Source organism: Siphateles boraxobius, unplaced genomic scaffold (genome assembly GCF_051911475.1).
Source record: "Siphateles boraxobius isolate OS27281-9 unplaced genomic scaffold, OSU_SipBor_1 35, whole genome shotgun sequence".
Taxonomy (NCBI): Eukaryota; Metazoa; Chordata; class Actinopteri; order Cypriniformes; family Leuciscidae; genus Siphateles; species Siphateles boraxobius.
The window spans coordinates 5,444,038-5,470,761 of NW_027508975.1; the positions used below are offsets into that span (position 1 = coordinate 5,444,038).

At 42.4% G+C, this 26,724-nt stretch overlaps 1 protein-coding gene across 6 annotated transcripts in view; it reads right to left on the reverse strand.

Moving 5' to 3' along the window:
- phf14 (PHD finger protein 14) overlaps window positions 1–26,724 on the reverse strand; it is a 101,581-nt gene that overhangs the window by 23,969 nt on the left and 50,888 nt on the right. For 4 of the 6 annotated variants that reach the window (XM_077196074.1, XM_077196072.1, XM_077196073.1 and 1 more), the window contains exons 15-16: window positions 24,567–24,623; window positions 24,256–24,377 (exon numbers count right to left, since the gene is read on the reverse strand). In XM_077196074.1, the coding sequence (XP_077052189.1) occupies window positions 24,256–24,377; window positions 24,567–24,623 (179 nt within the window). Of the gene's footprint in view, window positions 1–20,557; window positions 22,809–24,255; window positions 24,378–24,566; window positions 24,624–26,724 lie in introns of those variants that run through there. The other 2 variants (XM_077196076.1, XM_077196075.1) reach the window with 1 other exon arrangement.

The following is a 26,724-nucleotide window of genomic DNA, read 5'->3' on the forward strand; positions in this document are numbered from 1 at the left end:
GTTTCCCGGAGGAAGGCAATATTTAAATAAAATTTTACTCCCATCCCATTTTTTTTTTCCACCACCATGTCCCTTTACGGGCACGTAGATAAGAGAATGCGGCCTTGACTCCCGTTGCACACTCATACAGACAGTATTTGAGATGAAATTAATATTTATTTTATTAAAAAAATAGAGTGCATTCCCATAGTTCAGTACTGTTTTCATTCAGTATACAATTTAAAAAAGATCAGTTGATTAATCAGTGGTTATCAGCCAGTGCGGTCCAACCAGTTACTGTTCTCTGTAAAATCCACTATCAGTCGACATCTAATACAGACAGTATTCCGGATGCTACTGTATGTTGCTGTGTGAATGGGACAATTTTCAGACTCACACCTGTAAGTACATGCGGTTGTCATTCCCGAGAACTGACAGTTTGAACATAGCATTAAATTAGATGGAAAAACGTACTGTCATCTTTAAATGGCACATTTATTGGAAAACAGGATTTTTCTCGCTCTTTCAAAGAGTTTGATAAACTATATGTGACATAAACGGCAAATACAGGTCACTCAGAACTCATGATTATTAAAAAATAAAGGCTAGCAAATCTTTGAGCATAAGAAGTTTGGGGTCAGTGAGATTTTTGAAAGAATTGAATACTTTGATTCAGCAATAGTATGCATACAGTAGTATAGTAGCTACAAAGATAGCACATTTAGAATGTTACCAAATATTTCTTTTTTTCTTTTTTTTAAATGCTGTTCTTTTGAACTTGATATTTATTAAAGAATCCTGAAAAATGTATCATGGTTTCCACAAAATATATTAAGCAGCACAACTGTTTTCAATAATAGTAATAATAATAAATGTTTCTTGAACATCAAATCAGAATATTGGAATGATTTCTGATCATGTGACACTAAAGACAGGAGTAACACTGCTGAAAATGCAGCTGTCCTTCACAAAAATAAATTACATTTTAAAATATATTCAAAAATTAGCATTTTACAGTTTTTAACAAGACTGCTGTTTTTAGTGTATTTGGGTCAAATAAATGCAGCCTTGGTGAGCATAAGATACTATTTTCAGCTATTTGATGATGATATATATATATATATATATATATATATATATATATATATATATATCCCAATTTTACATATTAATGTTCAGCTACTTACATTTACATTATAACTTGACCTATCCTGATTAAAGTGACTGTATCAAAAACATCCTATTTAATTCAAATGATCAGTATACGATGGAAATGTGTAAAACATGTAAAACAGCCTCTCTTTAACTGCCAGTTATATGGAAATAGTTGTGTTTGATTAAAATGAATTATATTGACAATGTATTTCTTGTGTTACATGAGAAACATATAAAACGTGTTAATTTTCACCTCATCTCTTTATTCAACATTGATCAGCCAATTCACAAGCTCATTTAACCGGTGCATACTGTTTGTGCTTCAGCATGCACGGTTTCTTCATGTTTCTAATCCATATATTTATTGTGACAGAGCAATGAGAAAACGGCTTGCCCTCGGCGTCAGACTGTCAACTCGAAGCTGCCTCCATTACATGATCCTCCTCTGAAGAGAGAGAGTGGGGAAAGGGAGAAAAAAACTCCTGCTACAGAAAGATTCACAGAAATTTGCTCTCATCCCATTATACCTTGCAATGACCTCTTTAGTGGAACAGTTAACAAGAGTGAATGCCCTTCTGTTTTATTATTTTGTACATAAAAGAGCTGTTAAATGAGCCAAACAGCTAACATGAACTGATCTAGCATAAAACTGTATGACGTGTTTGGGTTTTGAGAAATATGCGTGTAATCAGCTATATTATCTAATATCTTTATCTAACCTATCTAATAATCGAATCTAATCAATCTTTTAATCAAATCGAATTCAAGTAAATAATTAGTATTTTTTTCCCATTAAATTAATGTCCTAGGTTCAAAATTTGCATGTGGCATAATGTTGATTAGCACATTAAGTAATTTTGACTCAACCTTAAATAATAAATAAATAAACCAAACATGTGATGTGAGGCACTTGCAATGAAGTAAATGGGGCCAATTTTTTTAGATGATTTACAAGCAGAACTGTGTTAACATAATTAAAAGCATTTTAATTATGTGTAACGTGTATTATTGCTGTAATACACTTACATTTTCGTCACAACAAAATTATAAAATTACTATATCACATAAAAGTATTGCAACAGTGAGTTTTGCGACATTACAGAGTTTACGCTTTTACTTTGTCATTGCAAGTTGTAAAACTATAAAACACCGTCAATTATAGTGATTTATTTTTCAACACTAAAATCACGTAAAAACACATACTGTTCACATCTTGTGGGAATACTATTGAAACAGTGAGTATTTGAATGTTTACAGGCCCCATTCAGTGTAAAGGACGAAAACTATAAAAATAACGAAAAAGTTCTAGAAATCTTTCCGGTTTTAAAAGAATATCATATTTCACACCACAACGATAATAGCAGAGAGAAACAATATAGTTGGAATAACTTTCAGAAGTTTTTTTTTTCCAGCTTATGAAAAATAAAAACATTGACAGCCAATCAGAATCCAGCCTGCTTTGAAGAGCTTGAGAATTCGAGAAAAAATTATATTGTCTGCTGGTGTGGACGCTAATATAGTTATCATTATAGTTATATTTACAGTTATCATTCTTGATGTGAACTCACTTAACCCGAATTTTTGCTTTTTTCAAGAAAAAAGGAGGGACAGTGGAAATTAAATTTGGTGCAAATCATTTACATTTTACATTTATGCAATTGGCAGATGCTTTTATCCAAAGCGACTTCGGGTGTATTCACACCAGGAAAGTCCACTAGTTCACTTGCTTTAGTCCGGACCACATACAATGTAGATTTTTTTTAGTTCGGTGTGGTTCGCTTTCACACTGCGCTTTTTGCAAGTGAACAAAAATTTGTAAACAAAACCACACGTGTGCTAAGGTCACCGATTCATTGAACTGGAATTGGAACCGTACCAGATTTGGTTTGGAACCGGACCGAGACCACCTCTTCAGCTGGGTCCTGGTACGGTTGTTTGGTCCGCACCCGAATCGATCGCTGTATTCACACCTGCCCAAAAGATCCGCACCAACGGGGGAAACCAACTTGACTTCCATTCAATCGAACCAAACAATACAGGTGTGAATACACCCTTACATTGCATTTCAAGGTATACATTAACATTCTTATCAGTTTTTGCTTTCCCTGGGAATCAAACCCATTGGCGGTGCAAGCGACAACGCTCTACTGTTTGAGCTACAAGAAAGCACACTGTGGCGTATTCAACCTTACACCACAAATGCTGCCAATTTAGCTTAACTTAAATTGGAATCAGAATAATCCTTAAAGGAAATTGTGGCGAGCAGGACGAGGCCGAGGGCCGTGGGAGAATGGCACGAGTCCGGTGGCGTGATTACTGATGAGCGCCACCTGCGCGACGCACCGGTCTCGTATCTCTCACGGAGGAGCGGAAGCATAAAAGGTGGAGCGACGACACAGATGGAGAGAGGAACATGCCGGGTTTTATGTTGCGTTTTGTTTCTGTTTTGTGTGGCCAGCAGTCGTCCGTGAGGCTTATACTTTTGTTTATGTATTTGTTTTTTTGTTTTTTAAAGTGTATTAAATGTTCGCCGGTTCCTGCCTCCTCCTTCCCTGAATCTGAACATTGCTACAGAAATCATTAAAGCAACACAAGTAACAATTATCTTGAAAAGTCCAATTTACTGCAATACTGTCGAGATGTTAAAACAAACACGTGACGGACAATGAAGAGCAAAGAGCAAGACGACAACTACAATTATGAAAACTCAAGTGCACATTCTCTTGTCTGAGCAGATGTGAGGATGGGTTACGAGTATGGGCACAGCGGCATGCTCAGACACAACCACACACGCACACACACACACACACACGGAGGGGCTGAGCAGGCATATCTGCACAGGAAAGGGGAATTTAAACAACCTCCAGGCTTCTTCATGAAAAGAAGAAAAATGACCAGGAGTGTGTGTGTGCTGCGCTAATGAGCACACGGCTATTGTTGCACACAGTTGCCGATTGATTTCATATGAATCCCTCGCTTTGGCAAATAAAGAAAGAGTGAGAGACTCCTCTCGCTTCTGGCGGGGGGAAAGTTTACGACCTACGGCAGCCACGGGAGGCTTGCGTTTTATTAGTGGAACGTGCCCCGATTCGCCATTTACTTCTTTAATTACTTTGCCTTAATGAACCTTTTGTAGCATTTGTTGTGTATCACATTTTAACATCTTTGAGTTAAAACACTGCTCAGTGATGCAGACCCAAGCAGACAGAAGGGCCGATGATTATGCTTAATTGGAATTCAAATTGACAATGGCCAATCATCAGGTGGTTCAACAGGAAGTAACCTTTCAAAATGAATATATATATATATATATATATATATATATATATATATATATATATATAAATAACTATACTTCTAATTTCTCTTTGAAGTGGAGTTGAATAAAGAAATAAAACGGTACATCTTCCTTCTGACTACCGAGAACAAATCTATCTTACTTACATACTGCATAATGTTTACACAGTTTACACAAAAATATTCAGCAGCAAGCGTTACCAACAAAAAAATAAGAAATAATTTGAAATGTTTCTTAAGGAGAAAATCGGCATATTCAAATAATATCTGAAGGATCATGTGACACTGAAGACATAATTAATGATGCTGAAACTTCAGCTTTGCATAAATTACTTTTTAAAAATCTATTAAAATACAAAACAATTATTTTCAATTTTAATAATATTTCAGAATATTAATGTTTTTACTGTATTTTTGATCAAATAAATGCTGCCTTGAGCAGAAGAGACTTTTAAAAGACTCCAAAAAAACACACTTTTGTACATTAGTGTGTTTTTATATATATATATATATATATATAGGGTCCTTCTCAAAAAATTAGCATATTGTGATAAAGTTAATTATTTTCCATAATGTAATGATAAAAATTAAACTTTCATATATTTTAGATTCATTGCACACCAACTGAAATATTTCAGGTCTTTTATTGTTTTAATACTGATGATTTTGGCATACAGCTCATGAAAACCCAAAATTCCTGTCTCAAAAAATTAGCATATCATGAAAAGGGTCTCTAAACAAGCTATTAACCTAATCATCTGAATCAACTAATTAATTATAAACACCTGCAAAAGATTCCTGAGGCTTTTAAAAACTCCCAGCCTGTTTCATTACTCAAAACCGCAATCATGGGTAAGACTGCCGACCTGACTGCTGTCCAGAAGGCCATCATTGACACCCTCAAGCAAGAGGGTAAGACACAGAAAGAAATTTCTGAACAAATAGGCTGTTCCCAGAGTGCTGTATCAAGGCACCTCAGTGGGAAGTCTGTGGGAAGGAAAAAGTGTGGCAAAAAACGCTGCACAACGAGAAGAGGGGACCGGACCCTGAGGAAGATTGTGGAGAAGGACTGATTACAGACCTTGGGGGACCTGCGGAAGCAGTGGACTGAGTCTGGAGTAGAAACATCCAGAGCCACCGTGCACAGGCGTGTGCAGGAAATGGTCTACAGGTGCCGCATTCCCCAGGTCAAGCCACTTTTGAACCAGAAACAGCGGCAGAAGCGCCTGACCTGGGCTACAGAGAAGCAGAACTGGACTGTTGCTCAGTTTTGCATGTCATTCGGAAATCAAGGTGCCAAAAGTCTGGAGGAAGAATGGGGAGAAGGAAATGCCAAAATGCCTGAAGTCCAGTGTCAAGTACCCACAGTCAGTGATGGTCTGGGGTGCCATGTCAGCCGCTGGTGTTAGTGCACTGTGTTTTATCAAGGGCAGGGCCAATGCAGCTAGCTATCAGGAGATTTTGGAGCACTTCATGCTTCCATCTGCTGAAAAGCTTTATGGAGATGAAGATTTCATTTTTCAGGACGACCAGGTACCTGCTCACAGTGCCAAAACCACTGGTAAATGGTTTACTTACCATGGTATTACTGTGCTCAATTGGCCTGCCAACTCTCCTGACCTGAACCCCATAGAGAATCTGTGGGATATTGTGAAGAGAAAGTTGAGAGACGCAAGACCCAACACTCTGGATGAGCTTAAGGCCGCTATCAAAGCATCCTGGGCCTCCATAACACCTCAGCAGTGCCACAGGCTGATTGCCACCATGCCACGCCGCATTGAAGCAGTCATTTCTGCAAAAGGATTCCCGACCAAGTATTGACTATTGTGTGCATAACTGAACATAATTATTTGAAGGTTGACTTTTTTTTTTGTATTAAAAACACTTCTTTTATTGGTCGGATGAAATATGCTAATTTTTTGAGACAAGAATTTTGGGTTTTCATGAGCTGTATGCCAAAATCATCAGTATTAAAACAATAAAACACCTGAAATATTTCAGTTGGTGTGCAATGAATCTAAAATATATGAAAGTTTAATTTTTATCATTACATTATGGAAAATAATGAACTTTATCACAATATGCTAATTTTTTGAGAAGGACCTGTATATATATATATATATATATATATATATATATATATATATATATATATATATTTTATTATCCAGTTTAAGGACATAAGCAGATAAACCACACTTCCATTGTGTTTTTGTGTATTGATGAAGTTGCCAATTTTGACCCCGGTTTGAACATAACAGGCCACAACTTTTTGAAATGTTCCGTGTGTCAGCACGAGGTAATCGGAGCTGCTAAAACACAAGCTCATTTGCATTTAAAGGGTCACACAAAAATGGCACATTTTTGCTCACCCTCAAAAAGTGACAATTTTGACATGCTATAAAAACATATCTGTGGGGTATTTTGAGCTGAACCTCCACATACACACTCCGGGGACATCAGAGCCTTATTTTACGTCTTGTGAAAAGGGCATTATAGGACCCCTTTAAACTCTTCACGAAAGACATGTGCTCTATAAATAACAGCTCGCCTTTCCAAAAGCACCATGTGATAAGTTTCTGAAGAGTTTCTGCGGCGCGAGGTGACGCATCATCCCCCGTTCCTCCGCGGTTCCCGCAACACGCAGGCGCAGGCTTCTATCTGCTCCGCTCACTGCCCTTCCGGACCCCGTCACAAAGTCCTTGATGTTATCAAAGCAATTTGAGTCCGCTTTAATCATTGGGAAAATTGAGCTGCTCGTTTCTCTCCTCCCCTCCAACTCTCTCCTCCGATCTCGGACGGAATCCAATCACTCATAAGAGAGTCTATTGATTGATGTAATCTTATTGGGATGTGAGGTGAGGGGAAAAACACGATTGATTGCTTTTGTCTGTGACACATGTTGCTCTCGGCTAGCGATGCGTATCCTCTTTCATCTACTGTTTAATCTCTAAGAGGAGTTCTTAGAGACCCCCTGGCACGCTCAGCACCCCTCCCCCCGCCATCTCACTGGTTTCTCGGCGCAGGGTGAAAGCCCGGTGGCTCTGTTGCTTGATCTTCTTCTCATCCTTCCACTCTATTTCAGCCCGACGCTCCTTTTAAAGGCTGATCCGGTCAGCCGGGTTTCAGGGCAGAGGCCTTCGTCTACACAGCCCAGTGATTAGAGAGACAACGCATACAAATCCGATATTTAATACCATAATGTACAATTCAAAATCTCACCGGATAAGAGTGAAGAGGATATATTGAAGTTAAATTGGCTCCCAACTGCAGTTTTTTTCCCCCCGGATTGTTATTACTGCAATCATCTTGCATTCTAAAGAGACACGGGCAATCACCAACATCAGAGCAATTCTTGGAACACTTAGGCTCGATTGGAAATTTCGAGAACAGATAGCAAAGGGGCACAACAGAAAAATCACTATGGAGATTCATATCAGTTCTCATTAAATGATAGTGTTGCCTTATTTGAGAGGATCAGAAAAAAATTATCGGATCTAAAGTACAGACGTTCAGCAAAAGACAAATTGACACAACTGTGTGGAGTTTGAGAGATATGCCAGCAAAGGAAGAAGGTTTTACTGTCCACCATTTGAGGGAATTTAAAATGTTACGTTAACGATACTACCATTTAAAAGTTTGGGGTAAATGAATACTTTTATTCAACAAGGATGTATTAAATTGATCAAAAGTGACAGTGAAGATATGCACAGTATAATGTTACAAAAGATTTCTGTCTCAAATAAATTCTGTTCTTCTGAAATTTCTATTCATCAAAAAATGTATTACGGTTTTTAGAAAATTATAAGCAGCACAACTTTTTTCAACATTGATAATAAAAGGAAAATGTTCCTTGAGCAGCAAATCAGCATATTCAAATGATTTCTGAAGGATCATGTGACACTGAAGACAGGAGTAATGATACTGAAAATTCAGCTTTGCATCACAGCAATACATTACATTTTAAAATATATAAAAATACAAAAGTTTTAATAAAATATTAATTCAACTACAAAATAAAAGTTATTTTAAATTGTAAAACATTACACAGTATAAGAGACTTATAAAACATTAAATAATCTTACCAACCCCAATCTTTTAAGTTGTAGTGCATATTGTAAAAAGTAACGTAGAATAGTAAAGTTTTCTCTTTCAATTTACAGTATGTGCACTAACTTAAAGTACTGGTTAATATAAGGTAACTATGCGGGTTAAGGTTAGGTTTAGGGGTAGGTTCAGGGTTAGTAGCTAGTTATTACCCAGCTATTGTAATTACTATAATAAGTATATATTATGTACATGGGAAGTAGGACAGTAAAATAAAGTGCTACCAAAATAAAATAAAATAAAAACAACAGAGCAACAAACTAAGTAAAAAAAGCCAACCTCTGAGTCTCGGACATTGTGATCCTTATGGCTCGGTCGTTCCATCATTATATATGGGGTTTTTTTTAGTCAATTTTATCATACCTCTAGAAAAAGAAAACAAAAAAGAAAAAAATATTGCACACCCCCCTAACAAGCTGCATGATTTCAGGTATCATTCATGTCCACAGAAATGATGTTGGATGCCCATCTTAGTTATTCTGTTCAAACGTACGAAGAATAGTAATAATAATACTTGCTTTTGCAAATGCCTTTAATTTCACACGCCAAGGATCTAACAAAATGTCATTCGAGGACATCTAGAACTAGTTGAAAAAGCAAAGTACAAAACAAGGCAACAAACAAGAAGCGTTGCACTACCTGATAAGCTACTGCTAAAATGCCCCTTTAATACCAAAATAAAGACAGGATTAGTTCCTAAATGTTTGAACATTGTAATTAAAGCTTTTATGTTAAGGGATTAATCTGCATGGTAATTTTGACTGGCCCTTTTGTGGATTAACTTCCTGCGAGTGAGAGCAATTTCCGCAGTGACCCCACAAAAACGCTTGGGTGGCAGAAACGCAAATCTCTTAAACAATCCCGATGTGTTTAATAGCAACTACGGATGCTTGAGCACTAAAACTCCAACACGTAAACCTCAAGACGCTTGAACAGTTACATTATCTCTTCTCTGTGCAGACCAAAAGATTGCATTTAATAATTTTGATAGAGCGATAAATTGGCTAATTCTTGGATTTACCAGGACCTGAGACTAACACTGCAATTCTTTGTTCTTTGGTCTGCTACTCTCACCCTTATGGATGGTACAAACACAGCAAATTTATCACTCGGGTCCAGCGCAATTACTTGGGGAGCCACCACGTGACAGGGATCAATACGGCGCAAGACGCTCGGCCATTGACTGCCGCCTATGACAAAGTGCCCCCATGGCTTTTTGTGAATCCCTTCTATTGAGGGAGCAGATTATCAGCCTTTGTGAGTCTACTCCTTTTTGATTTACTGTTGAGGTGGGAATGGTATTATTAAGAGGCCTTTGTTTTACAAGGAGGAGAGGCAATGAATGGGCTTACGACTGAAGCCGCTGCGACCGAGCGATGCACTGACAAACTAACTCTTTATTATCTCATTACTACACGGCTCACTCATTCATTTAGTCTAGTACCCAAAGCCAGGCCGGCTGCCGGGGACACTAACTTTGAGCTACCTGCGGGACGCAGTGCGCTTCCCTGAGTGGACAGCAGGGGGCCATGATGTGTCAACTTTTGCACAGTAAAGCCTCAGACAGCTGACTGAGGGACAGTTTGGTGGTATGAATGATGCTGTTCAAGGTTAAAAAGAAACATTACGGGTTCCGGTACGAATTAAGCTCAACAGCACATGTGGTATAGGTATAATGTTGATTACCACAATAATTCTTTTGTCTACTTTTTGTTTAAAATAACCAAAATCCAGGTTACAGTGAGACAATTAGCCAATTTGCAAACATTAAAATACTGTTACAATAGTACCTACCTTATTTTTTAACTAATGTACATGGCTAGTGATATCCGCCACTTGCAGTTATATTAGATGTAGATAAACTGTTGCTTGATATTGCAAACCGGTCTTTCTAATCATATTATTTTAATGAATTGTGGTAATAATTAACACATTGGTTTTTAGCGCAATAGTTTTACCATTTAATGCACTTTTGTATTCTAGTTATTTACCTATAGCAGCCAATAAATTGAAAACTTCAAACTTTCACAGATAATAGCCTCCACGGTGCAAAATAAGCTGGATGGCCAAAAGACGTAAACAATATGCTTGTTAATATGATTTTAGTGGGTACAAAAAGCTTTGATTTTTTTCTTTCTGTGTACAGTTTTCCGATTTTACTTAGTTGCCATGATGTACTGGCAAAAACACTAAAAAACATGTACTGAAAAATGCAACCGTTCAAGTAATACACCGGTTTTAACAGAATTAATGCAAGTGCTTTTGTAAAATTATAAGCTTCACATTTCTGCTTTTAAATCCTCCAAAAAGTGTCCCCTTTCACTTCCATTGGAAGCACCTCACATAAACCTCGATTTTTTTTTTTTAATTGGACAAGAATTTGGGGGCCAAATCATTTTGTTTTGTGGTAATCAACAAACATATGCCAAAATTGTGTTAATTGAACTAGTATTAAATCAAGATTATCCCTTTAAACCATTCAAAACGGCATTCATTCTGGATCTGGAAGGGTGTTTTTCCCACAACGTCCAACTGCACCTTGGCTCTGGACCGTTTCCAGGCAGTCTTATTTGGCAGCAATGCAGTTCACCAGCTTCTACCAAGCTTTTGCCAATTAGCTAGCCACCTCCGGGCTACGCAAGTCATCTAGCGAATGCACGAAGTGGGGGAGGCGCCCAATCCCTAAGACCAGCGGCACACATATACGCTGCAGTGAACTGGGTGGGATAAAAGACACTGTAGAAGCCATAGCGTAATAGATTTTAGCTGCTTGGCCACTCTTCCCACACTCTGCAGTCCTACCGCTTGGGTTTTCTGTTTTAATAGTGGTGGGGAGTGCAAAGGGAGGAAAAAAGAAACGGTTGAAGTCAGCAAAAACAAAATGCCGCCATTAAATCATCTCCCTGGATCTCGTGTCAGGTCTGTAATAGGAAAGACGCTCATCATCGGAAAGGTTACAGCTCTTCCAGAACATCCTCCTCCCCTTTCTTTCTGCACCCTGGGTTCAAACCGGAACCACTCGTCCCACCGGATTCCTCGTACCAGACCACTGGACTGAGTATGAGGGATTGGGGTGCTCAGGTTTTGGTCATGCCAAACTGATTCTATCTCCCCGGTCCACAATAAGAGGCTCAGAGCTTTGATGGGCCCTGGCTACAGAGATGTAGCTTGTTCCCGCCACCGCCACCGTTGTATAAGCACAAATGCGATTCACTTACTAGCAGACACACTGGGCTTTTTGTTATGCCGTTAACTAGATTTCCCCATGAAAGCCTCGCTTCTCTCTCCCTTCCTCTCACTCTTTGTAGAGCTGGGCTTTGGCACGGGGAAGAGAGAAGGCTGGTGGAAATGAGGGAGAGAGACAGGAAGAGTGCGTAAGTGTGAGCTGATGAGATGTGCTAAACGGGAAAACAGGGATGGAGTGAAGGAAAAACATTTTGAGAAAACAGCAGGGGAGAGAGTATTATCCTAACTGAAATGCGTTACAGCCACCGCTTGTCTGTAGTGACAACAAATGCCACAAATTGGCTTCAAAATTAGTGGTCGAGCGAAGAGTTTTTGAAGGCTGATACAATATGTCAGATGGCTGGTATAAGGCAGATCTATACATCACACAATTTAAAATAAATAACATATTGTACAGCATAGTAAAATGTTTTTTTTTTCTGCATTACATCTTTGCTCTAACTTGTTTCCTAATCTAGTTCTTATAAACATGGCACTGCATACTATGAATATTATAAGTTGACATACAAGGCAAGTTGCAATTGTATTGTTTTCTCCCTATTGTTATATATACAGTGTATATATATATATATATATATATATATATATATATATATATATATATATACACATATATACACACACACACATATATATATATATACACACACATATATATATATATATATTTACACACACACACACACATATATATATATATATATATATATATATATATACATATATATATATATATATATATATATATATATACATATATATATATACACACACACACATATATATATATGTATATATATATATATATATATTAGTGCTGGGCAACGATTACAATTTTTAATCGCGATTAATCGCATGATTTTCTTGCGATTAATCGCATTGTTATGCGCAAAATTGAATAATGACTTCTAAAGTAGTGTATTGCGCACTTTTGATTTTAATGTACTGCTATATACACAAAAGTGCAATAACTTTAAACAAAGAAGGTGCTTTTATACCAGCAGTATTCCCTTTACACAGTAATCTCAAATCTCAACTTAAACATTAATGTAATCAAATATTTAAACAAAGCTATTCGCCACTGCCAGGGCATTACCTTTTATCTAGTTTGTTAAAACTAGTCCAGTTTTCTTGTTTTTTTTTTCGGAACAGGTATCAACAGGTCTCTTTTATCAGGAAGCAGCAGAAACAGTCTATGTAGTAGTCAGAGGTCATGATCACTACTACAGATATAAGTCGACCAACGTTACCTTATAGTAGCTTAGGTTTGTTCATGCCATGGTTCTCCTACGAGAGGTTCTCTCGTATTGCGTAAGTTTAGCTTACGCTACGGGAAAGATTCATCTTCTCGAGATACTGAAGCCAAAAATTATCCTTAATTTTGTATAACTTGTCAACGCAGTGCAGCAGCTAGCAGACCTAGATCAGGCCATCTCGCGTGCTCATTGGCTGCCCTGCGGGAAACTGCTGCAGCCTACCAGTGCGCCCGGCGTGACGTCACGCCCAATGAGGGGCGCCCGCGCCTTTATAGCGTTACAGCCCGCCAGATAGGCGTGGCTTAGCATATAAAATAGGGGCTGTAGGCTGAATTCTCTGATTTTTCGACTCTTCAGCGAGCTCTTCGCATCGCTGGATTTGAGAGAAGCCACCGCCGCCGTCGAACAGCGAACAGCCAGCCTAGGAAGCGCTGAGGAAGCCGGCCGTTTTCGCCACCTTCAGCCATCCGTGCGAGCTACGCTATCCGGCGACGTATCCTTTTTTGCTATTATTCTAAAAGAGCTGCGAGCGTCTTTTTAAAGATGCCTCGCACTTCCTGCGGCTCGTGTAAAGCCCCGCTCAGCGCCGGAGACCGCCACCTGATCTGCACTCTCTGCCTGGGCCTGGAACACGCAGAGCTCGCCCTCGCGTCCGGGGGCTGCGAGCTCTCTGAGGAGCTTCCGCTGTCGACCCTGCGGGCTCGACTCGAAGCATTCAACACCACAGCAGTCACTCCGCCTCCTGTGGGTCCGCGCAGAAAGAAGCGCCGTTCCCTGAGACAGCCGGAACCTGTGGCCACAGCGACGCGCTCGCCGGAGAACCTCCCTCGAGCCTCGCTCTCGCCTTCCCCACCTCTCCTCACCGACGCGCAGCTGCCGCTTACGAGCCTCACTGCCGTCACTTCAGAGGATGAGTCCGTGGGACATGTCACAAAAGACTGCTGCTCTATCCTGGCATCAGACAGCGAGGAATGGTCGCTTCACTCCGCCTCCTCGTCAATCCAGGAATCCGCCCGTACCCGCGCTGGAGCTGACGCGGAACTTATGCGCCTGCTGACGCAAGCGGTTGACCGTCTCGGGCTCGAGTGGTCGCTGCCGAAGGAACCCGCGCCAAACAGGCTCGACGGCTGCTTCCTTCAAAGTCGCCGCCGCGCAGTTTCAGAAACCAGGCCCGCTCCATTCCTGCCGGAACTTCATGCGGAGCTGACGAAGTCGTGGAATTCACCGTTTTCTGCTAGACTTCAGTCACAGGCCTCCGCGTCGCTCTCCCGAGTGGACGGCGCCGCCGAGAAAGGGTACACAGCGATTCCCCCTGTGGAAGAGGCGGTCGCAGCGCACCTTTGCCCGCCCTCCGCGAGATGGCGGTCACGGTCAGCCCTCCCGTCTAAAGCCTGCAGAGCCACTTCCGCCTTGGTCGGCCGCGCTTATGCCGCCTCCGGCCAGGTCGCGTCTGCTCTACACTCGATGGCTGTGCTTCAGATCCTGCAAGCCGACCTCCTCCGTGAATGGGATGAGAAGGGCCGGGACCCAGCTGCGGTTACGGATTTGAGAAGCGCTACAGATCTCTCTCTCCGCGCCACCAAAGCCGCAGCCCAAGCCATGGGACGAGCCATGGCCGCGTTAACCGTGACAGAGAGGCACCTCTGGTTAACGCTCGCGGATATGAGGGAAACTGAGCGAGCCACCTTTCTAAACGCGCCGCTTTCCCCCACTGGTCTCTTCGGCCCAGCGGTGAACGGGATCGTTGACCGCTTCTCTATGGTGCAAAAGACCACGCAGGCCATGAACCTCTTCCTGCCGCGACGCTCGAGTTCCGCCACAGGCCGCTCTCGCGAGAGACAAAGCCAGCCTCCTGTGCGAACCAGCACCCAGCGTCCAGCACAGCCTCAGCATCAGCCATCGCAGCGACGTCAGGGCGGCCGCCCTAGATCGCGCTCAGACAGCCGTCGCAGACCGCCGCCCCCCAGAGGGCCTCGGCAGAGACTCACGCTGAAGTCTGAGCACGCGAAGCCCTCCTAACAGCGAGAGAGAAAAGACGCGCGTGTACCGCTGCGGCCGGACCGCCGTCAAAGTTCATTTCCCTGTCAGTCCCCTTCGAACAGGCTACTGCAGTGGTTCAACTAGCAGCCAACGAGCCGGTTTATTCACCCTCTCGCCTGCACACAAACGGCGTTTTCAAGGCGACCCAGAGAATTCTCAAAAAGAGTATAATGTCTGGTCCGGCTCACGCCGTCAGTGTTTTAAGTGTAGTGAATGTGCCCACGCCCCAGTGTTCACCCCTACACATAAGCACTCCAAACCCCGTGTCACTCACAGAGCACACTCTCATAAAGCGCAGAAAAGCCGCTCGAGTGTTGAATGTAAGAAATGTGTCCACAGGTCTGTGCCCACTATCTGCCCGCTCTGTTACACGATCAAAGAAGCAGGTTATGAACGTAAGTCTCGTGCCCGCCAGAGAGCGCTCACGCTTGCTAACACAAACCTCACCCCGGTCCCCGCCTGTGCGTTTAAGTGTTATCACAAAACACAGGGCGTTAATAAAGCGCTCCCCATCTACTATGATCGGGGCGTCAGATACAGTTGTAAGTCTCGTGCCCGCTTGCGCGCGCTCACGCTTACAGAGAGCTCTCCCGCCCAGAGCGCTGCTCGCGCGTCAAAGTGTGGTGAAAGTATGTTCCCCATCCCTTGTGATCGGGACATCTCACATAAGTCAGCCGGTCTCGGCGGTCAGCGAGCGGCCATTGCCCAGCGCGCGCGCTCTCGGCTCCGGTTCAGTTTCACAAGCCCGCAAATGGCGGCGGTCTGAACCCGGAGGCCATTCGCCCCCTGGCGGCTCACATAGCTGCGTGGGAAACTATCCCAGGGATTTCAGGATGGGTGTTGAGCACAATAAAGCAGGGCTATGCACTTCAATTCATTCGCCGTCCCCCGCGCTTTCAAGCCCGGACCGCGACGACAGTGAATGCGGAAGTAGCACACCTACTTCACGCAGAAATAGCAAAGCTGCTGTGCAAAGGGGCTATAGAAAAGGTGCCGTCTTCTCTGAGCGAGTCAGGCTTTTACAGCCGATATTTTCTCGTACCCAAGAAGGATGGAGCCTTCAGACCTATCCTAGATCTGAGATATTTGAACAAAGTGCTTACAAAAAGACCGTTCAAAATGCTTACGACCAGGAAAATCCTCGCGCACGTTCACCCGAGGGACTGGTTTATCTCTCTAGATCTGAAGGATGCCTATTTTCAGATTCAGATAGTACCCCGTCACAGGCAATTTTTGAGATTCGCCTTCGACGGTCAGGCATATCAATACACCGTCCTGCCGTTCGACCTGTCCCTGGCACCCCGTACATTTACAAAGTACATGGACGCGGCGCTCGCCCCCCTGAGAAGTCAGGGGCTGCGCGTATGAACTATCTGGACGATTGGCTGATATTGGCACAGTCAGAGACAGAACTACTATCTCACAGAACAGTGCTTCTCAGTCATCTGGAAAGCTTGGGTCTCACGGTCAACTGGACCAAGAGCTCATTACTGCCCAGCCAGTCAATTTCCTTTTTAGGAATAGAACTGGACTCGGTGACCATGACGGCTCGTTTATCGACACAGCGCGCGCCGTGTTCGCCACATAGCCGCATCTTTCCAGAAGGGCAGCTTTCTCCCTTTGAAAACATTTCAAAGGATGTTGGGCTGTATGGCATCAGCTGCAGTGGTGCTCCAGCTGGGCCTACTGCGCATGCGCCCGCTCCAACGCTGGTTGAACGCTCGCGCGCCTCGCCGAGCCTGGGTGTCTGGCGGCCAGAAAATCAGAGTGACTCAGACCTGCATAACAGCTCTGCAGCCCTGGTTAGTGGCCGACTGGTACCAGCAGGGAGTAATGATGGGAACCATCTCTTATCGGAAGGTCATCTCGACAGACGCGTCCAACTCGGGTTGGGGCGCGCTGTTCGAGGGCAGACCGGCCTTTGGCCAGTGGTCAGACCAGGAGAAGGGTTTTCACATAAACTGTCTGGAAATGATAGCGGTCGAGAACGCGCTGAAGTGCTTCCTCCCGTTCATACAGGGCCAGCATGTTCTTGTCCGCTCGGACAACACATCTGTGGTATCCTATGTAAACCGTCAGGGCGGGTCAGATCCAGAAATCTCTGCAATTTGGCGGAACGCCTCCTTATTTGGTCACAGACGAACCTGCGCTCGCTGAGGGTGGCGCATGTGCCTGGCCATTTGAACGACGGCCCAGACAGACTGTCCAGGGACAATGTTCCCCCAGGCGAATGGTCCCTGCACCCCCAAACGGTCCAGAAACTGTGGCGCCTATTCGGCAGAGCGGAAGTCGACCTGTTTGCGTCAAAAGATAACGCTCAGTGCCCGACGTTCTTCTCGAAGGACGAGGACGCGCTGGCCCAGGTTTGGCCCAGCCTCCCGCTATATGCTTTCCCTCCGGTCTCTCTGTTGCCACAGGTGATCAAGAGGATCAGGGAAACGCGCCACTCGGTGCTCCTCATAGCCCCGCGTTGGGAGAATCAGACTTGGTTCCCGGAACTGGCACGGCTGTCACATACAGCTCCGTGGCCGATTCCGGTGAGGGCAGATCTCCTCTCTCAAGCTCGCGGCACGATCTGGCATCCCCATCCAGAGCGCTGGTCTCTGCATGCATGGTTGATCAACGGGTACTCGTTGCCCTGCCAGAAGGAGTGATGAACACGATCACGCAGTCTAGAGCCCCTTCCACGAGAAGGCTCTACGCGTCTAAATGGTCGGTGTACTCTGGATGGTGCACCGACAGAGGTCTGGACCTGCGGACATGCGGGGTGGCGCATCTGCTCACCTTCCTACAAGAGCTGTTGGATAAGGGAAGATCCCCATCCACGCTCAAAGTATACGTGGCGGCCGTAGCAGCATTCGTGGAATCGACGCACGGCCAGTCACTGGGAAGACATGAGTTGGTCATCCGCTTCCTTAGAGGAGCTAGAAGGATGAATCCGCCGCGCCCCCCGTCGGTTCCCATGTGGGATCTTTCACTGGTTCTCGAGGCCCTGAAAGCTTTTCCATTTGAACCACTAGACTCCGTGGAGTTGAAATATCTATCACTAAAAACCGTTTTTCTGACTGCACTGTCGTCAGTAAAACGTGTAGGGGATCTGCATGCGCTGTCTGTCAGCGCGTCGTGTCTTGAGTTCGGACCAAATGACTCTAAAGTCATCCTCAGACCTAGACATGGTTATGTCCCTAAAGTGATGGGCACTCCATTCAGAGCGCAAGTTATTTCGCTGTCAGCTCTCCCAGCATCTGACAGCGAAAGTGATGTGAATCTCCTCTGCCCTGTCAGAGCGCTGAGGTTTTACATTACGCGCTCCGCCTCCTTCAGGCGTTCGGAACAGCTTTTCGTTTCGTTTGGTGGGCGCGCCAAGGGGCTTGCCTCCTCGAAACAGAGCCTGTCCAGATGGATAGCGGACGCTATAGCGGCAGCTTACGCGTCAAAAGGTCTGCAATGCCCTCTGGGCATCAGGGCTCATTCCACGAGAGGCGTGGCCTCGTCGTGGGCATGGTCCAGTGGAATTTCTATCCATGACATATGTGTAGCGGCGGGCTGGGGCTCCCCGTCTACCTTTGTCAGGTTTTATAACCTAAGAGTTCCTGCCTTGCAGGCTAAACTATTGTCAGTTTGAAAAAGAGGTGTATTCTGCCCAGATCTCCTGCTCAGATCACGTTCATGACTCAGCTCTCCTGGTTGAGCTGCACTAGTAGGGTATGTGCCATATGACTATACAGACCGGCGCGCTGCTCTGTATTCCCTATGTGTGCTTATGTACAAGTGATGGCCTGCGTGGCTGGCCACCTTATTTTTTCCACTTATGGGGTTCCCCTCAAGCTCGGGGTTCTCATGTGGATGCTTGGCGCGCACGGCGTTGACAAAGTGTTCCCGTAGCGTAAGCTAAACTTACGCAATACGAGAGAACCTCTCGTAAGAGAACGATACTCGGTTACTAACGTAACCTCGGTTCTCTCTAGAGAGGGAACGAGTATTGCGTAACCGGCCGTGCTCGCGCCAAGAGCGACTTCGCTTCAGTCCTCGAAAAACCAGAGAATTCAGCCTACAGCCCCTATTTTATATGCTAAGCCACGCCTATCTGGCGGGCTGTGACGCTATAAAGGCGTGGGCGCCCCTCATTGGGCGTGACGTCACGCAGGGCGCACTGGTAGGCTGCAGCATTTGCCCGCAGGGCAGCCAATGAGCACGCGAGATGGCCTGCTCTAGGTCTGCTAGCTGCTGCACTGCGTTGACAAGTTATACAAATTTAAGGATAATTTTTGGCTTCAGTATATCGAGAAGATGAATCTTTCCCGTAGCGTAAGCTAAACTTACGCAATACTCGTTCCCTCTCTAGAGAGAACCGAGGTTACGTTAGTAACCGAGTATCGTTTTCCACGTAAGATTCCATTAAACAGAGTAAAAAAACAATTTATACTTTATACTCACGCCGTAGCTGTGTAGCGCGCGTACACTTCGGCGTACCCTGACGTGCACCTCTCCAAAAATGTAACGTCAATTCTACGCGTACCGCAAGCGCTGTGATTGCTAGAACCGCTCCCCGGGTTTCACATGCTCCTCTGTATGTGTAATTGCGCGTCAACGCGGACAACGACGCAAAGATATAAATGAAAACCAACGCGTAGTGTATAGCGTATAGTCTTCGGCGTAAGTCAGACGCAGAAGTATAAATCAGCCAAGAGTGAGGTGAAGTGGTCGAGCACAAAGTGCAGCGACAAGCGGGTGCGTTCCTGTGAAACTGTTGCGGTCATGCTCGCCTCACGCACGCGCCCGCTCGTTGCCGAAGTTAAATTGAATATAACTTTTTATAAAGGACGCGCAGCACAAATCATTAGAAGAGAGACTGATCCTCGGCTCGCTGTTATTGCGTTTCCAGAATCTAAATAGTTATCTATAGATTGTATAGGTACTATCCATAGAGCTCCTGTCATTCACTCACGGAGCGCAACCCTTTAACTGTTCACCACAGAGAACCTGCCTCTCTCCACTGCTTGTTTGGGTGGGTTATTTGCTGGCTGACCAACATCCCACCCCTGCGTTAACGTGCGATAAAAAAATTGTCGGCATTAATTAATAAATGCGTTAACGCGATAATAACGCGTTAACTTGCCCAGCCCTAATATATATACGTTGTACGTATATATATATGTGTGTGTGTGTGTGTGTGTGTATGTATAAGAGAAACAAGACAAACTGTGGGAATGGACTTAATTTTGTTCAACAAGAATTGATTGGATTGTTGTTGGAGGGGAAGGATTATTGTCCAGCCCTCATGCTAGTGAATATGTTATTAAAAAAGAGATGTTGCAAAGGGAAGGGGAAAATTAATGATTTCATGGTGACTTTAAAAATTGTTTTCCTTTCAAACTGGTGGGTACTGGGCCAGAGTGGATGCCAATGGTGGCTGGCAGAACCTGCACAATCCATTAGCTGAATTTTCAGACTCATTGATCATGGTGGCAATGATATGAAAAAGTCAAAAGTTTATTAAGGCTTGCATGATGCAATGCCACTGTACTAAGACCACACTCACGAGAAATGACGCATGGCAACAAAACACTGCATATACACACAGGACGTAAACACTTAAGAATGCAAATTCACATTATCACATTACCTATGGAGAATACCTAAGGAATAAATTACCGTCAGATATATACATTACATAAAAATACAAAAACGTCAAGCACAAAAAATTCAAGTACTAATAAACATTTAAATTTCAAAACATTTAGAACAAAAATTGCAGCATGGCTTATGCCAGAAAAAAAAAAAAAAGAAGAGCTCAATACTTTGCTAAACTGACATCACATGACTTAACAGGCGACCTGTAATCTAAAAGGCTCCATCTTGCAGCATTATCTGAGCAAAGCAGATGCAGTATGTGCCTCGACAAATACTTGCACACACAGTATGCTGTCAGCTAGGTAAGACAGCTGTAGTGGAGAGAGATAAAGCTCTGGCTGAAGATACAGCGGGGTCAGAGGTTAAAGGGCAGCTGAAGTCATCTAGAGACAGAAAGATATGTAAATCCCACAGAAGGAAGTGTCGTGTCTGGTTCAGTGCGAGTAAGCAGATTGAGAGGGCGTGAGGGACAAGGCTTTTCCCAATGGCACGAGGGAAGATGCCACAGTAAACTGTCAAAGTGGGAACTTTGGGACTCGGATTTCAGCTGCCAGGCCTGCCGTGGAATTAGGTAGCTAGACTGTCATTAGTGCAATACACTGGAATACTAGGGAAGGGAGGGTTTGGGATAGAAGCGTTTTTTTCAGCATGTTAGGATTTCTTTTTGCCATTGCAAAACATAAAGAGGATGACTGTCAGCCAAGCAGAAGCAAGCCAAAATACCAACACAGACTACATTCACAACTAATTACTGTAACTTTAGTTTTAGCATTCTGCGACTCTATATACTGGGTGAATATCCCTTTAAGAGTATTTGCAGGTCATATTTCACCCCAAATTCAAAAGAAAACTGGCAAACTTAAGCAAAACAATGAAACCAATTTATAGATTTTTTTTATACTGTGACTATTTTTAAAAGAATTTGGCACATTATTCCTTTCAACTGTCATCAATGTAATGATTTAAATGTTAAAGAATTAATACATAATAAAATAAAAAACAATGAGATGTAATAAAGTAAAAAAATATTGCATCACATACTATGGTAATGAATTATCAAAAGAGAATTACAAAAATATTAAATAATAATAAAAATGTAAGTAAAAAGAATAAAAAAAATCCAGAAGCATTACGATAATGAAAAGCAGGCTGGAAAAGGTGCTGAATTTTCATAAAATTGTCCTAAATCTTGTATCATTTTCTTCACATAAAATATAATTTCCTTCTTTTGTGGTGAAATACATCCAGATGTGTTTGTAACTTAACCCTATCACTGATTTGATACTAAGGAAAACTACACGTTTAAGTACGGATATTACCATATTGAGTAATATTACGCAACCACAACTAGTGACAAATTCCAATACTTTAAAAAAACAACTCTACTGATTCTATTGTCTAATCACTTTGAACCATATAATTCATTCAGCACAGGCAAAATAGCACAGAGTAATGAAACAAAAGCATTAAGAGCATTCACAATAAAAAGCAAGACAGAAGACACAATTAGCTTTCAGGAGCACATTTAACTCGTCAACACAGCTGATTGGGTCTTGTGATCAGCGGTAAGCTCGGATAGAGCGAGGTGTGCGTTGCTGTAGAGCCAATGTGAAAGCAAGTGAGAAAAAGAAAGTCCAGGAGGCCTGAAGAAGGCCAGATTACAGCAAATCGCTTGCAAAGATGGTGAAAAGGACCAGAATCTGGCTTAATCCACAGAGCAAAAGGCCCAAAACCAGTGTCACTGTTCCTGTATTCCACAAAGAACGGCCCTATGGGTGAGTATGTGCCTCCAAACTGGCTAACTGAGTATTCTGTCCATATATAGTCCATATAAAGTCCTTTTATAGTGCAAACTCAACCATTTTTATGTTAGTCCACATACGATAGTCTTTTCGTTCTTTCAGAAAATTTTCGCCAGACCGTCGTTTAACCACGATAACGTCCATGATACTGTCCATTTTGGGCAGAAGGGACGGTCATCCGCGACTCCTCCCCAACGCCGCTCTTCAAACGAGTTAATTTGCCTCTCTCTCTCCCTGTCTCTCTCTCATCTGTCCTTTTCTAGGGGAGGAGGTGGTGCCCGGCTCTCACAACCTGTTCAATGCAAAGATAGAAAGAGTCAGGGCAACACACCTCACACCACAGCAGAGGCCAAGCAGCAGCTAATTCGAACTAGCCGCTTTGCACGACAATACAAAATAGTAGTGGGCGATATGACCAAAATCTTATTTCCCGATATGAGAAGTTTTATTTCACGATCGGATCACGATATACATCACGTCATATACATTTTTATTTTATTTTAGTTATTAAAAATAAGAACAGAGAAGCAAATTTTAAACAATATGACAAATACAATAGAACAAAAATATGAATTTATTCAGGTACAGTTGGTTTATTTAACATGTAGTAATAAAAGACTAATATAGAAATGTATATAATCTAATGTAAAAAAAAAAACACTGCATATTTACAAAAGTTACATACACTACAAAAGTTATTCAGTGAAGAACAGCGAGTGATTTTTTGTCTTTTGTTGTTTGATTAACAATATTGGGCTGCTGTCACTTTAAGACCAAATGTATGGTTCCAATATACTGATGCACATCCGGTTTACACCCAACTGTTCTCGTTCAGTCATGAGATTTAACTGACTGTTTTAATGCGAGTACACCACATAATGGGGATTTTGACATGCTTTTGTGTATTTTTGCACTCATGTGCATTAAGCCACGAAATAGAGCTGAATACGGGATGTCATGGTGGCTTTCCGTGCACGTTTTTTCATTTCTAATTCATGCATGTTTCTTTATTACTCTAAAGTGTCAATAACTTTAAGTAGTACTGTGCTATTCGGATACATTTACATACTGCAATGTAAAAGATATAGCAAAAACAATTGACGCTTTATATCGTAGCCATGATATACTGTATATCATTATACCGGCCAACTCTAGAACAAAACATTGCATATCCCCTAATCTGCATTGTAAAAGCATTTGAAGTACTTCTAACCTGACAGGCCACTCTCTAATTACCCCAAAACAGCTTTATGTCAAATCGTGATGGGACGGAAGTGGCGACTGTTTGTCACTTCTATTATGTGAGCTTCAATTAAAAGTTTCTAAGTCATGCTTGCATATATTTGAGCAAAAACATAACAATATTACGGCATTGAAAAGCATGACGAGGTGGTGTTAAAAGAAGAAAAAAAAAAGTATAATTGATCTGGATCTGACTGTTACGTTAAAATAATCCTGTTTGAAGGAACCGCAACCTCATACCAGGGGCCAAGTGGTGACAGTAAATCAGACAGCTCATTACTGCCAAACCAAGTGAGCAAAAACATGTGGCAGCCAAATAGAGAGGGCCCCGTGGAGCCGGCGCTACCTCCCACTCACACATGCATGGCAGAGTCCTTATAATGAAGCCTGAACTTTAATCACGAGGCGAATATAACCCCCACCTCTTCCCCGCCAGATCAAACATGCTCTTGCGCGCGCAGATGCTTCAGAGACGCGCAGCGCACAAGCTTACCCACCTCACTAGGTTTTCATTGTCGCCCGGGCTCTTGCAGGTGGTGCACTCGGTCCGTGTGTCATCGGCTTTGGGCTTTTTCTGCAGAGTCGAATGCCTCTGTCTGCGCTCCCGCGGTGATGGTTCCTATGGAAACGCAAGCTATTAGAGGCAACCGCCGTGTGTGTTTGAATGAAGCTGGTGAGTGGAGAGGGCTGAGATTGCTGTGTAAACATACACAAGCTGTCTTCCTTCATAACGCTGTCTAAATATTAGAGGTAGATGGGGGAGATAGACAGTCTTAAAGGAGTGCGGGGTGAGGAAGGGAAAGCTCACCTCGATCTTATCCTCCTCGTAAATGGACGTTCTCTTCCTCTTTTGGCCTCTGGTTCTCTGGTCAAAGGGAAAATGATTTTTGGTCATAATAAGGCACACTGAACTTTTTCGAAAGAACAACATAACAGTTCAAGTGTCAGATTACTGTATTTAAAATGATTTAAGATTATTAAAATGAACCAAGGAATTAAATTATTAAAATTTGCATTAAGAATTCTCTCTGAATGAGGTATTTAAAATAATCAATTCAAAAGACATTTCACTTAAAATCAAGCCACACAGAGGAGGAAAACTAATGAAAACTAATGAAAGTCTTGAAGTACACAAGGTAAACAAATCATGCCATGTCACTTGTTATTTTACCTGTTGACACGACGTCAACTGAGACTGTTCACGTTCAGAAAAGACCAATCAACTTCACGCTCAAAAATAGTTTCATACTACATTGATTGTGTATGGGCTATGTTAGAGCAGTGGAAAAATGCTTATACAATGTAGAATTTATAAGACAATTTAGAATTTAAATAAGCAGGTCAGAAACATTGCAAGTGAGCTTTGATGTAATAGTCAAGTTATTTTCTAAAAGAATAATGTTACAGGAGTAACTGTGCAGTGCGTCAAAAATAGAAATAAGAAGTCCATCCATTAAAAGTGCAATGCGCCACACTTAGCATACAGCATCAGCACCGCCGCTCCCACCACGCGCATCACACGCTGTGCGTAGGGCACCAAGTGCTGAGGGGAAACCAAAAATAGCCTAATGAAAAATGAATCATCATATCATAGTCATAATAATTCTAATGCCGATATTATTTCAGTATAGAAATATTAGGCACTTTTTAGGGATGTATATAACAAAACAGGCGGAACAAGAGTATTTAATTGCTCTAGAAAGTAACGATGGTGCCGCCGCCGCCTCAGTGGTCCGTTGGATTGCGCGTTAAAAAGTTAAAGTAAACTGGCAAAAATAAACCTTTTTTTTTCTCGGGGTGGCATCATGAAGGAATTATGCTTAGGGCACCAAAATGGCTAGCAGCGGTACTGTACAGCATAGACGGCTTCGCTAATTACAATGAGTACCATTTCATTTTTTTTTTTTTTTGCTACAATGTGTTGCCTAATAGATTGGTGCAGGTATGACGTAATTTGTAGGCCAAAAAATGGAAACAAGTTAGCATTTTAGCACTTTCATTTCCATCGTCATGAAGTCAATGGGGTTTTGGTTAAATGGCTGAAATAAGGTCTGTGGTCAACACAAGCTCAAAATACTTTCATGTTTTATTCTATGACATAAAATACATTAGTATTACACCACTAAATGGGACTACAGAGGATGTCGGGGACATTAAACATCATCACGCCGAACATGAAAGCTCAGTCTATTTTTGCAGCCTCGTGCTTATATAAACTATTCTAGCCCAAACTTTCGAGGAGAATGTTTTTTAGATAAAAACTGAAAGTGTTGTTGGAAGTGGTGACGTTGAAGTCGTGGGACTGTGGTGTAGTTCGTTTATAGCCTATCTTTAGCTTTTTACTTTTGGCCACTGCATTAAGGCTTCAAAATTAATAAAAGCTGTGTTCATCTGTGTAAATTATCTTGATGGACAAAACATGTAAGATTCATAAACTTTTGTTGATCTCAGAGCTTCTTTTTTGCAATAATCCAAAAGCCTATGGAAAAATCCTCTTTGGTTTATGTCGAGGGAACCAGTGTGATGCTCGATTGCCCTACAAATCATACCTGCACCACTCCATAAATAATTTAAATGCAAACAAATGAATAAATGAGGCGGTGCAGTTAATCAAAATAAAACTGAAATAGCAATACATCTTATCAAACTGCGATGAAAGAAGTATATATTATTCAGAATATATTATATTAAAAGACCCCCTGTGGTGAAAATCAAGATTTGAATGTTGTTTATGTCTATGTGGTGCTTTTAATATGTTTTAAGACAAACTATGTGCAAATTCATCAGTCAACACAATTGCTGAGTAATTCCTCCTTAAAAACTGCATTGTACCAAAAACAGTCTCCTTACTCCTACCATCACAGATATGTAACCAATCGAGTCAAGGCTAATGGTGGGGCTTCTTCATATCATTCTTTCTGGGGATGGTAATTTTAGAAGGCGACTGTCTGACTCTGAGATGGTGA